Source organism: Cupressus sempervirens, chromosome 8, assembly GCF_028749045.1.
Source record: "Cupressus sempervirens isolate cs-2001-9-10 chromosome 8, ASM2874904v1, whole genome shotgun sequence".
NCBI lineage: Eukaryota > Viridiplantae > Streptophyta > Pinopsida > Cupressales > Cupressaceae > Cupressus > Cupressus sempervirens.
In genome coordinates, this window is record NC_143125.1 from 503,213,452 (window position 1) to 503,228,336 (window position 14,885).

Genomic DNA, 14,885 nt, shown 5'->3' on the forward strand with positions numbered 1-14,885 from the left:
TTGGGGCATTATGCTAATGATTTTGATTGGAAATAACAATAAGATTGACTGTACTGAGGACTACCCTTTGGTTAATGTTGACAGTTACTGCAAGTTGACGAGAATTTGAGACTTGGGTGTAAGGGAGCCGACATGATTAAGAACCATCCTTGGTTTAAAGATGTGGATTGGAAATGTGTCCTAGATTGTAATACACCTGTTCCTGAGGAGATCCTAACTCGTATTGATTCAGCTTTTGAACTTCATTATGCTGATGAACACCAAATATCTGCAGTTGGATCATCAGTTGATCTGGAAGAATTAAATACACAAGAATGGCTTGATGGCTGGTAGTATTTTATGGCAGATGTTCTCTTCCATTTTATACTACTAACAAGCTTGGATGTAAAAATGGAATACAATTCTATGTTCATACTAAGGCTTTTCTATCTTTGTTCTAGTCGGTGTTCTCAATAGGTGGTGGCTCACAATCCGTGAACACAGGAGGATAGGCCAAAGTTTGCTCATGCCTCATATTTTGGTTCATGTATCTGGGTCATGAAGAAGTTTTCAGAATCCTATTATTTGTGATTCACAATGCATGAAATGGAAAGTGCGCCGATAATAGAAATCAAGATTTGTTTTTTTAATCTGAATGTCTACCTTCAATTGATCTTATTACATTCTAAGATCTAGCCATTGCGGATCTTTCTCTATCAAAGATTTGTTGTTAAATCCCATATTTTTGCAAATGCAATCATAGTGTATTTGCAGCACTTGCGTTATTGAACATTTTGTAATGCTATCTCTTTCTACTCTGTATATATCATATGGTAGGTAGAAGTGTCCCTTTTTATTTCTTTCAGCTTTGTATTATCTAGGAACCGATTAGAGGACATCCAATACCAGCTCTTTAGTTTTATTACTTTTTGTGTCATATACTTACACAAAATATGAACCATTTGATATTTGTTTTGTGTCAAGGATCTCTTTGGAGGGAGTCTCGTACTCTCTTCTAAAGGTATGGCCATTGCTTTACCATATATGCATGTAGCTCATGAATTTTTGCAGGCTTACAGATAATGGAATTCTAATAGAATGATGCTCCTACATTACCAAATTTGCCACAGGTATATTTGTTAAAGATATTTTTTTAGTAACTAACATTTTTAGCCCATCAATTTAAATTTGCTTTTTAAACCATGTTTTGATCATTTTCTTGTCTGTGCCATCAGTAACAATCAGTATACATCAGCAAAGGTGCAACCTGGTTCCTGCCTTATGTGTTGACATTGTGTACAATAGTGTTTGGCTTATTATCTCCAATATGAAGCAGTCCGGTTGTTAGTGCCTATTCTGTGGCTGGTTCAGTGTTTTAAAGCTTTCTTCCAGTTTACATGTAAATTAAGGCGAATGATTTTGAGCTCTCTGTGTTAATGCCTATTCTGTGGCTGGTTCAGTGTTTTAAAGCTTTCCTCCAGTTTACATGTAAATTAAGGCGATGATTTTGAGCTCTCTGTGTTAGTGCCTATTCTGTGGCTGGTTCAGTGTTTTAAAGCTTTCCTCCAGTTTACATATAAATTAAGGCGAATGAATTTTGAGCTCTCTGTATATAATTGTGTTTTTCTAACTCGACGGGAGATGTTCCTTATTGCACGTTTGGCATGGGAATATACACTGGCGTGTATCAATGGAATGAAAACTAGCTTTCAGTATTGTGTTGAAGCTGCTAAGTTTGGCATTTTTCTTCTAGAGATAAACATGTTTGTTATAGAATCTATATTTTCTCTCAATTACATTAAAAATATGTCAGTATGATGCCATGATCTTGCAGTATATGTGCTATGAGCCACAATGAAGCATTGAAAGTACGGTTCTAAATTACCTACATACTTGTCTACCCTAAGATAAATTTGTCTGGAAAAATGGAACATTCAATAGAACATCTCAATGAAACTATATGACATGTTTATAGTTTATTCAATGTAACGAGAACTTATCCTAGGGGAATGCAGAATATTGCAGAGTTATAGCTATGTATTAGGAAAAAATATCGTCTCTCTGGTTATGCATGGTTTTTTTGCTATGAGTTGATCATGAGCAAATTCTCTTTCTCCATTTGCATTCTCCATTTGCATTCTCCTGTAGGTCAACTTTCGGACGGAGGAAAAAGGTGCTTGATTTTTCTTTGGTTCGTTGAAATCTCATCTGCTGCATCTTGCAATTTCTCAAGAGGCCTTTGTAGACAGATTTATTGCTTTTTTCAATCTACAAAATGATAAAAGTAAAATGGTCTGACAATATTGTAGAGATGCTATGTATTTCAAGCGACAAAAGCCAGCATTGGAGTTATTGGAGCCATGATATTGGGGAGTTTCTATAGCAGTTCTGCTCAAACATCTCACATGGAGTTTCTAAATTGTGAATCTGCACTAACATTTTTGTGCTTAGAAAGTCAAATAAAATTTGTAGCTATTTGCCGATAAACTTTCCCAATGGGCTTTCGAGCCCAGAAACTGTTTGTCACAGTGAAATGGTCAGACAAAATAAACAAAAACGATGGAGGCCGAGAAAATAAGTTCAGAGAGCTGCAGTTAAAATTCCTGCAAAGCAAAATTTTATTTTAATGAATAACATTAACTGCATTGTGAAAAAAAAGACGTCTGACCAAAATATGCTGTAATTGAGTTTGTCATGGCATATCTTAGGTCTCCTACATCCTCATTAGATTTTCAATAGAGAGACACTCTTCTACTTAGGCCTTTAATTGTTAATGGAAGGTTAAGCAGTTAAATTTAAGGTATATTAGAATTTGACTAAGTGGTTGTCTGTGTTGGAGGAAAAAATTGAACAGTGGAGTTTCGAAGACTGTGCCATTACTATTCTTGCGAATGTGATTGAAATGAAATGAAAGGATTTTAATGATGTCCACGAGACCACCGGTCTAAGGGTCATAAGAACAACTGAGCAGCCTGCTGGATTTTCTCTAGGTTGTTCCTTTTGTTCTGGAGTTGTATTAGTAGGTTCGTTGTCTAGTGTAATCTTGCCTCCTTGAAAAGTTCCTTCATGTTGTTCACCTATAAATTGTCCTTCTACTTATATTGTGAATATCTTCGTAAGCCATGTTGCCCCACTTGTTTTCCGAATTATTGGCAAAAGTGAATTCTGAAGTGTTCAGATGAAGTCAGTTTTGTTCTCGTGAATGTTTTGAGTCTAGGTCTAGATTCCTAAAGACTAGGCTGTCTTTATTGGATTTTTCAAAAAACACCCTCTATTTTCAAAGCCAGGCGGGTTGTTGTTTTTGTCTAGTAATTTGTTGGGTAAGTTGAGTACCCAATCTGATAGAGATCAATTTTCACTTATTGTAGATGAATCGTACTCACTTTTTCGTTCATAAGCCCTTGAGAATTCTCTAAAATTCACATCTTTACGACACTAGCAATGTGGAAATCTATTACTACGATCTTAGTAAGAATCGGTGGTCAAGTGAAGCCACTTCATGTCATATCAACGTTTGATAAAATAAGCATTGATCAAAAATCTCATGTTGCCTTCTCCACAGTGGGTTCTCAACCCATGAAGGTGACTTTCCATAGGAGCTCAATTGAAGACGTATCTGGCATAAAGATAATCAAGGGGCACAAATTCTTAGGAAAATTGATTTTTGAATGCGAGATCAAACTCCTAAGCATAATCCAAATTCAACGACACTTGAGTACAAAGCCTTGGTGAAAAATCTCAATTTGTCTTCTCCTCAGTGGGTTTCCAATCCATGAAGACGTTTTTTCGCAAAACAAATAAGAGTGAAATACAAGATGCCAAATGACATCCAAATGGATCAATATACCTTAATTGAGCATCTTTAACAATGAGAAATGTAGTTATTAGAGATTTAACCAATAAGAAAACGTTAGTGAAAAATTGGAAAATGCCTTTTCCTTGATGGGTTTCCAACCCATGAAGGTAATTTTTCGACTATGTCGAGGAATCGAGTTAGCATGTAAAATTTGGCTCCCATATTGAATCTAACCCATGTTAGGATGATATTGGAACGAAACGAACTATTGGGGGAAGTAGATGTGGTCAGGATCTCACTAGGGAGATTTGCATCAACAGGGTATATAAAACTAAAACTAAAAAGGACAATGGAAAAGTAAATAATGGGTTAAGGGAAAGTTACCATTACAACCAATAGAATAGTTAAAAGGACTTTCAAATGTTTGTTGAATCTTTGCATTTATTTTTAATTGGTATTTCCTTAAATTTTCACTCGTGTGGCACGAATTTTGAAGTTTAACAGATGAGCTGAGGTCTTTGTATAAAAGCCCATAGATAGTTGAATGAGTTACCTTGTTTACTTGATTCCTCATTTTATCAATACGCATAGCTTTTTAAAGCCAGTAATTATAGAAGCTCGTTGTCTTATTTGTTTTTTGATTCAAAATCCTATTCGTAAGCCATGGCCACTAAGTTTTTGTGGGTTTTGACGGTTTGACTGGGATCAAGTCTCAATTGCAAAACTTCATAGATTCGTCCCTTTGTGTCTATGGTATGGCAGATTTCCAAAAGAGAGTAAAATCCGAAAGCATCCATCCTATCACTAAGAAGCTTTGAGGATGTGGTTTGGTCGAAGCTGTTGGTTTCCTGGTCGCGGTTCAAGCCCCAAAGTTCATTTATGAATGTGTTCATCATTATAATCCGAAAACCAAGCAGATAGTTCTGTCGGATGACACCGTATTGATTTCAATCGATAGAAATGGTGGTGAATTGCCTTCGTATGCTAGAATGGGAGGAGTTTTTTGACTTAATTGTCAGTGGGGCCATTTTAGAATTCTTGGCGAATAAGATGATTTGGAGAAAGGAGATCATGCGAACATGGTTCCAGAGGCCATAGAGTGACAAGAGCTAAGTCCCCAAAACTTTGTTTGCAACCAACTTCAAGCTGGAGATGATCAACATTTTGGTCCTTTTGCACAAATTGAGAGGTGAAACCAAAGCCCTAAATTTTGTGGAACAATACATCTTTTTGGTTCAAGTTATCTACTTAAATACACAATATATTGATTGGCCGTAAGAGGTAAGTGAGGTTCTGTCTAATGCCCTATAGGCGGCCAAGTTTTACAATTCATTCTATATGGCTTCATTCTTAATTTATATGCTAGCTTCTTTGCAATTATGGCCCAATTTGCCATGCTTAGACAATTTCTCGAACGATGTCAAGTTTTATGAATGTATCCATGCCTTTAATTGTAGAATAGTAATGCAGATTATGTAAGAGTGAATGACACATTTACTATGATAATTTTAGGGAATTGCAAGGGTGCCCAGAAAGGGGATTCTCCCCTGAAGCCATGGACGCCATCAGTCAATTCGGATGTTATTTTATCCAGTTTTCATATTTTTCTTTCTTACGTCTTGCAACTTTTGATGACTTTCCTCTAAAGCTACCAAGATATTTGAATAATATGATAGTTTTGGTAGGGATCATTCAACTAGCTCTTTAGGTAAATATCTTGAGTGGAAGTTTGAAGAAGAAAGGGTATGAGTTCCCTATGAAGGTTGGAGCATTCAGTGGTGATACCTATTTTAATACTAAGAATATGATGAAGGTTTTTGCAAAGAAGTACAAGCTGGATATGTACGAGGTCTTGAGACCCATGTTCGACCCCAACAAATATGCTAAAGATGCCTTGCAGATTGGAAGTGTAATAAAGCATGTCAACACCATTGAAGACTATTGGGCTGATTGCAAAGATGAATTTGAAAGTCGTGATCATGCTTTCGCAAGATTGGTAGTAGATCAAGTTAAGCTATACACGATAAATATAGATGTGGATGGAGCTGAGGATGATGGTCGGAATGTGTATAGCTTGACTTGACTAAGTTAAAGAATACTCCTATAAGCTTTGTACCATTCAAAGATGTAATAGAAGACTTGGACGTGATGATGGCAAGAATCTACAAGAGGATTGGGAAGTGAGTCGAGTGAACCACAACACAACCAAGTAGAAGCAAAGGTGCTTTCGCTCAGTCCTCCCCAGATGTAGTAGCAACATCATCTTCCCCTGGTAGTGCTTTAGGCACAATTTTACCTCTCGCTCAAGCACTCGCTCAACTAGTCGGTGGGGGTAATCACCCTCATGACAAGAACATCCCACTAGACAAAACTTGTTAGGATGGTGATCAAGACAGAGACAAAAGTTAAAAAGACGGCAAAAGAACTAAAAATCACAAAGGTTCCAATGGCTCTACAGTCCCAAAGCAGTCCAATCCCATCTACAAGTGCAACACTACTTTTACCAAGTCTTCCTTAGATACAAGTTGTTGACATTGGAGATGGCGGAAGCAATGAAAGTGAATCCATAGAGTCAGAAGAAGCAGTGAAGAAAACATCCGAAGCAAAGACGATTCTTGAAGTTCCAAAATTCATTTTCCCTTCCCCAGGAAACCCTTTCTTCTCATCTTTGAAGGGCTTGACTTCTGTTAGGAGAAAGATGTTCAGTGTGGATACATTGGGGACTACATCTAAAGTAATAGGCATTGAGTCATGGCTCGAGAATACTTTAGACATAAATAGTAAGATGATAGAAGATGGAGCTTCGAACAAAGAGACTCTGTCTCTGGCCATCCACTCTAGGTCAACATTGAGCAAAGTGAAGAAGCAGAAGACTTTGTCTATCCTCGGTCGAGATGTGGACACGGGACACCTAACTATGGAGATCGCCAAGCCCACCAAAGAAGGCAAGATTGAAGGCCTAACTATAGTTGGCTTCACATTATAGTCTCTGGACCTAGAAGAGGTTAGGCATGACACCAAAGTGGGCTTATAGAGAGCAACTAATGAAGTGATAGAAAAAGAACACAAAGGCCTCAAGCTTTGCTAAAGTCAGGTTGAAGGTGAAGATCCATGAGGTTAGCTGCTTCATCAGGCAATTGGTGTTTAGAGTAATTAGATATTTTCTAATTAACTGTAGTCTACTTAAGCTAAGCTTTAGGCATCTAATAATTAATTTCTTTTATTAATTATTATGATGCAACTTAGGTTAGACCTTTTTAGGGATTCAATCTCCTTTATAAGGACCATCTCTCATTGTAAACATTCATTGAGAATTGAGATGAATTCACTTTTGATAATAACAATTTCTCTTTTTTCTCATCAAGAATGTCTCATCTATGGATCTGGCAATTTCAGCCTCCATAGCTTTTTGTTTCTCTCTTCTATGACAGATGTTTGCATGCAGGTGATTCTTGGGAGTTGTGGGGTTGATCTTTCATCAACTTCAACATGGTATCAGAGTGTGACTACAAATAGAAACACATTAACAACCCCCGGTCTAATGAACAAAATCATCTGGAAAAAAAAAAAAAAAAAAAACACTCTGATTTGCAATACCTGCAACAAAAATAATACTTCTTGCAGCGAACTAGACTTTGATACCATGTAAGATTTTACAATCAATCTGAAAACTAAATGAAGAATCTACAAATTGTTGAGATAAAGTGTCATACTGCATCTGTATTTTTGTTTCAGTTATTTTTTTGCCTTCTGATTTGAGCAGTGTCCTCTGAGGACACTCATGCAGATTATTATATTCTTGGGATTCATTATGTCTTGTATCTTATTGTACATGCACTACTCATGATTAAAGTGCCATGAGGGGTTGATGTTTTGTCTTTGTTTGCCATTTTTTTTGTCCAGAGAGTCTCTTCTGTGACATTAGCCTCATGTCGTGTTTGAGATTGATCACCTCACTACACACATATGTACTTTTTTGTGCATCTTGAAAGTGGTTTCTTGACATGCAATTCTTTTGGCCCACTTTTCTAGTTCTCTATCACCTCACTCTTGTTTGCATTAGGGGGGGTTCTTCTGTTGTTTCTCATGCTTCCTTGGTTTGATTAATTAACTCTTCAAGCTTTGGTGTTTTATGCCATCTATATCTTCGAGTTCAGTTGTTTGCCTTTATGTGCCTCTTGATTCGATGCATATTATAGTGTTCTCTACCTAGTCAAGTTCTTTTTTAGTGGAGGTTCTTTAGATTAATAGTCACTTTTGACAGAGCTTTGCAACTTCTACATGCTTCAATGGTGTTCTTCATGATTATCTTGTGTTCCTATCTTCTAGAACATTCCCTAGTTTGGAGGCTTCTTCAGTCCTTCACTAGTTTCTTTCGACATGTTTTCCATCTCTATTTGGAGTAGGGTTTTTCTCATGTGGTTTTCTTTATTTCTCCTCTTTTCAGAGATTCGGTTGTGCTTGGGTACCTCATCAGACTTTGTTTGCCAGGACCCATTTCTACTTCCACTAGTAGTTTCTAGGTTTTTAGCTACTCCCTTTAAGTATATCTTAAGGGAAGGTGCTAGAGTAATTAGATATTTTCTAATCAACTCTAGTCTACTTAAGCTAAACTTTAGGCATTTAATAATTTATTTATTTTATTAAATATTATGATGCAACCTAGGTTAGACCTTTTTAGGATTTTGATCTCCTTTATAAGGACAATCTCTCATTGTAAACATTCATTGAGAATTGAGATGAATTCATTTTTTATTATAACAATTTCTCTTTTTTCTCATTAAGAATGTCTCATCTGTGAATCTGGCATTTCCAGCCTCCATAGCTTTTTGTTTGTCTCTTCCATGACAGGTGTTTGCACGTAGGTGATTCTTGGGAGCTATGGGGTTGATCTTTCATCAACTTCAACAATTGGTTTTCTCGTTAGCAAGAATTTTGGGGATACCACCTACAAATGATCCTACAACTACATATATTCAAGCCACTATCTCTCATCTGCAAGAAGATAAGCATTTTGGGCAAATTGGTAGGAGTTGGAGTGAGAAACTCAAGTTTGAAGGGCTTGTAGTTATAGAAGAATTAGGTAATGCAGTGCTGAGGTTTGAGACATAAAATGATAACATCCTAGCTAATCGAGCAACTCTATCTGCGAAAAAAGCAAAATGTGAAGATTGCATCTCCCTCCAATGCACGATCATCCAAATGAAGGCCAACAAAGCAGTTGAAGCCAAGATTCTACAGAAAGGAGACAAGCCTCTGTTTGAATGGCAACAAAGTTTGCAATTCAAAGCGAACATGATCTCTTCAACATAAGTATTATAGAAAACAAAAGGTAAGGTTAAAGAAGAGCAAGACAAAGATTATGAGTTGCTGAAGGGCCTACATATTGAATCTCAGACAAGTGGACAAGGGATAGGAGTAGTAGCAGTCACCATTATGCAAAAAGCTTTCTCCTTCTATTTAGATAAATTAACAGGGTGATCTTCTAGCCCCCAAGACAAAGTGTTAGATCTCCAATGTCTCAGTGATTGCATACACGTAGCAACAGAGGAGATGCAAGAGCGGTTGAGTACAATCAAAGATTTTGTTGCGGAACACTCCAAGTGGCTCATCAGATACACTAAAATCCACATCAATAGACACGAGGAGCTTATTCCAATCATCGTTGCCCGTAAGGCCTATAAGGCAAAATTAGAAAAAGGGAAGAAAGCGAAATGATATTTCTCTCGCTCTTTTGTATTTTGATACAAATTTGTAACTAATAATTGGCTTGTTGTCATTTGCCATTTTTGAGAAGATGAACCGATTCAATTACTTTTTGTAATGGTTCATCTCAGAATCCTAGATGTACTTGATGAAAAGATTAATGAAAGGTCAGCTAAATTTTGGTGTGAAATCTTTCAGAATGCAGAGACAAATTGAACGTGTTTCGTATCAATTATTTATTGTTCCATTTCTTTTTTTAGTTAAAAGTGTCTCTTAGAGTTGAATTGAGTTAAGGGACAAACAGAGATTTGTTCCCCTATTTTAATATAGTAAACCAAAGATAATCGTAGTATTGTTAGAGGTTAAAAGAGATTCTTTCTAGTATTATTTCTTAAGTTATTTCCCTACATTTTAGAATTAAAAACATTCTGATAATTATGTAATGCATATAATAGGATTCACTATTGCATGACTAGATTTTTTGGATTCATAAGATGTGTGGATTCACAAATTTGGTGAGTATTAAGGCCCAGGTTCTAGCCTAAGTTAGTTCATGTCTAGGCCTAACTCGGTTTTCCTCTCCTACTCTCTAGTCAAGAACAAATCCCATCTTAGATTTAGGAACAAACACATTCATTGGAAATTATAAACTCAAGGGAGTTGTACCTATAAATTCAGAGGGAAATCAGTTGTTCAGTTACAATTTCCCAACTGTTGTAATTAGTCATTGTTCATAAATATTGGGCATTTACAAAGTTAATTTAAAAAGAACAATTTGTTTACCAACAAGCCATGCACTCCATCACAAAGTGTCATTTTGTTTCCACCACTCCCTTGATGTTGAAGGTACACATTCTTTCTTCCCATACCTCCTTAGATACCTTCCATCTACTAGTTTCACATCTAAATGATGAGAGCTAGTTCTTAATTGGGCAATTAAAATTTTGGCCTTGCCTTTAATTGTAGATCTAAGATATTCTTTGTCTCCATGTTCACCTGGGTGATTAAATTCTTTGATGTAATATGTTTTTCTCCTACCTAACATATTAGTCCACATAATAGATATGAATCTCTCTAACACCCATCTCTTTATCTTTATATTGGTGTTTGGGCATTCCTGTGGTTTAATTTTTCATTTGTTCAACCATTTGTTGTTTTGTTTCCTCCATATTTTGTTTCCTACGTTCTAGCTCCTCCCCAACCACCAATTTAGGTCATCGATGATTGTCCAAATTTCCCACCTTTTTTAAATAACTAAGCAATTAGATGATAGTTAATGTTTTTCTCCTAACTAACATATTAGTCAACATAATAGATCTAAATCTCTCTAACACCCATTTCTTTATCTTTATATTGGTGTTTGGGCATTCCCGTGGTTTAATTTTCCATTTGTTCAACCATTTGTTGTTTTGTTTCTTGCATGTTTTGTTTCCTACGTTCTAGCTCCTTCCCAACCACCAATTTAGGTCATCGATGATTGTCCAGATTTCCCACCTTGTTTAAATAACTAAGCAATTAGATAATAGTTAATGCTTCCATTGGAAACATGATTGCCTCTACTAAATGAGGACCGTTGACTTGACCTTGAGGGATGGTGGCGATTAATATTGGACCTTTCTATTTTTAAGCTTGAACTGAAATGAAAATTTAAATTATAACGACACCCACATGGTTAGGCAACCTTTGAATCTGGGACTGAAAACATCACAATGATAAGTGCTCTGGTTGAGCTAGAGTCCCCGCCTTTTGGAGGGAGCGGTGTAATGAGAGGGGGCTAATATGAGGATGTATATGTGTGGCAAGAGTGCAGTGTATTGTGTGCAAGGGAGGATGCAAGAAACATTTGCATGAGGGCATAAGTAAAGAATTGAAGTAGGAGATAATTATTGAAAAGTTCCAGTGTTTTTGATGCTGAAGTGTATTGCACAACCAAAAAATAAAATATTTCATAATATGTTTAGATAGCTATCATTGGCAAGATAATAAAACTTATTGAGCATATAGTGACAAAGTCCCTTTAATATAAGGCATATGTATTCATTGTTGTAGTACCATGTACCATCACAAAATGCCTCCATTAGATGGTTTATCAAAATCTGGAGTAGTTGGTTATTAGATTTTTTTCATTTTGCACAATATTGGTAACACATTTCAATAGTCTATTTACATATCTTGCATTGGTTAACTAATAAAGCTGATTGACAACACTAGTTTAAACTAATAAATTTTTTGTGGTATAAGGCTTATAGACATTATGCAAGTTCAAAATTTGCTAAGGTAATTTTGGAACAATATGCATAGTTGTTAGAGACTCACATGTTGTACTTGCAATTATGTATCATAGTTGAAAGTTAAGTTGAAATAACCATTGGAAAGATAAATTCCGAAGAATATAATATTATTAACTTTTATAAAAGCTTGTTGGATCCTTTGTTTTTCAAAAAGTAAAATGAATTAAAGGTAGCTAAGAAGTAATATCATGTACAATTTAAGGAGAATTGAAACGCAATTACCTTTGCGCGTACATGTGTGGGGACTTTTTTGCTATAGTTGAGCATGGGTTTTATGTGCTCTACAATTTGCATAGATGTAGTAGTATGTTATTAGTGTTTGGTTGAAGCATATTTTATGTTAAAATCGTGGGCTAAATAAGAGTTGTGTGTACTAACTTATGTTGGTGGTTATTATTGTAATTGAGATAATCAATCTGTCTATTGTGAGAATGAGAGTGCCCTGCAATTTGAATTTGTGCATGGGGTAAATGGCTGCAAAAATGTTGTATGTGTAGTTTTCAATATGAATTTCTATGAGTCTTGGGAAGTTCTCCTCCAACAGTTTATTGTGTAGACTTCATTTAAGAGCACTATGATTTGTTTCGATAAAGCATTGCAAGTAGGGTTGGAAAATGTTGTTGTTTTGAGGATCATTGCAAATGTACTAAGTACTACCACAATGTCTGGTATGTATTTTTCAAATAAAAATGTTTTGTTGTATTTGCATGAAGAATAAATCAAGAGAAGGGATATGACCCTTCATGAGACATGTCTATTCATCAATATATTTAATATGATGGAAAACATATATATATGATCTCACATGGTTATCCTACTAAAGCTACGAAAACATCAACTCTCTTTCTTAGCTAGGGAGGATAAACATAGGACACACATTAGACCATTGGTAATATTAGGTATGACAAATTTTAATGATATCTTTGATCATAAGATATCCTCCATTTTGATATCACATATGACATTAAGAGTATCGGCCTTTAGAATAACAACATATGGTATTCACCAAAACTATGAGTAATGGTTGACAAATTATCAACACTTGATATTCACCATTTTGATATCACATTTGAGTATTGGTCTCCAGTAAAAAAAATGATATTCACCAAATTCTCTTTGAGTAATGACATTCATAATGTTGAAATGCAAGATATTCACCAAGTACTGTGAATAATGGTCTCCTGAACATCAAGTTGCACGATACTCACCAAGTGCTTTGTGTAATGGCCTCTAGAACATCAATTTATATTACACTCACCATGTATTAAAAAATATTTGTAAGGTATGTGCACATACATGGTCATAATGCATACCATATAAACATCTACCATGCAAAGTATAATATATTATGAATTATATAGACATCATAAGATATCCCACATAATAGAAAATTAAGTTATTGTAAGATTGTCACCTTTAAATAACTTTTACAAGTGATAATCATTTGGAAGCCACTTGCTCATGATGTACACATGGGATAGGCCCATTACAATCATACAATCACACATAAGGACTTTTGAACTCCTAAAACAAATCATCTGAGCTCCTCAACCAAAGCTGTCATTGATAGAGTCTCACACACCCTCTGAATCTGATATGATCAAGATCTTCAAAGATCAACTGGAACATATTTTCTATTCGCTCCTTCAAATGAATGTGTTAGACTCCCCTTGAACATCGATTCTATGAGTTCCTTTACATTTGAAGAAGTGTCAAACTCCCTCTCAATTTGATATGAATCTACTTTTCCTTCAAGAACATTCTTAGAGGAAAAGATCAAGGCAAATAGCTCTTATAGTACATATACAAATAAAAATAATAATGTTAATTTGGATGTCAGTAATTAAATTCATGTCTACGACTAACCACAGATAATAATGTTAATTTAGATGTCAGTAATTAAACTCATGTCTACTACTAACCACCTTGTTACTGATGTAGGAGAGTTTGATATAGTGTTTTTTAAAGACACTTAACACTCCATGATGGAAATACAATCCCAAAGATAGCTTTTACTTTAGTAGTGAGACCATTCTAAGTGTGACATTTGTTAGTGCCAACTCTATCATGATTTTTGCCACCTTTACATTCCCTTATATTTCATGTATCAATTGTCGTACAATTTGACTCACGTTTCTCTCCTTAATATATAATAGTGGGTCATGTCAAGTATATTATTTGTATTTCCTTTTGGTGGTAATAATGATGGTACAACCTCTTCACATAATAAAGGGCCGACTATATTACATTTTGCCCTTGATCATATTCAATACTGTCTGTTTGTATTATGTTCCTTTTAATACTTTGTGGATTGATATAATTGATATTGTTTTACATGTATATTCTCCTGGTAAATACTACGTGGATACCGAAGTGTCCTCCATTACTACCAATAAGAGTTATGGCCTAAAGAACCGGCTTATTTCATACAACATACTGACCAATGTAGTTTCACGAGGCACTATTGACCTTATCTTCTACAACATCAATACTCACTAGAGCTTGTTGATTGTCATGGTAATTACATCAGGATCCTCCAATATTGATGAGCTACTTTGCAATCATGGGTCAACATTTTAGAAAATGATAAATCTTGGCCCTTTCATGATGTGATTCAACAACAGTTTGCGTTAGAAGCAAATTTAGACATAATACACGTTAACTAGTCATCACAGTGGTTGTATGGTGTTCGAACTACTTGACATGACTTCCTCTTGGTCCAAGCACATACAATACTTATTTTTCACATCCTTTATCAGTACTTGATTCATTCATGATAATTGTGGGATCTGGGGACCGTGTGTTAAGCATTTATTTGTCATTGTAAGTTCATGCATCTCCCTGAACTTCTCCTTATGAACATGCGATATTTATAATGCCCATCACTGTTTCATTCACATAGGCACATCATAGTCACCCACAATTCGATCCATGTTCATTGGATTTGTCAAATAATGATTCATATTTGATCACATAGAATGTTTGATCTTTCGTATCCCACAGTAAAATAGCTCGGTGCAAAGATAAAAGTACTTCAATTTATTTCGTAACATAATATTTCGAGTTTCAATCAAGATTCGAAATGAGATTTACTCATGTACGATAGTGGGATA

At 35.5% G+C, this 14,885-nt stretch overlaps 1 protein-coding gene across 1 annotated transcript in view; it reads left to right on the forward strand.

The window, feature by feature from the left end:
• The window catches only part of LOC149543396 (protein phosphatase 2C and cyclic nucleotide-binding/kinase domain-containing protein), a 119,271-nt gene extending 118,507 nt beyond the window's left edge, over nt 1–764 (forward strand). The window contains exon 15 of the mRNA XM_089798189.1: nt 85–764. Coding sequence (XP_089654315.1) covers nt 85–333 — 249 coding nt within the window. The 3' untranslated portion in view covers nt 334–764. The remainder of the gene's footprint in view (nt 1–84) is intronic.
• Nucleotides 765–14,885: the final 14,121 nt, after the last annotated feature.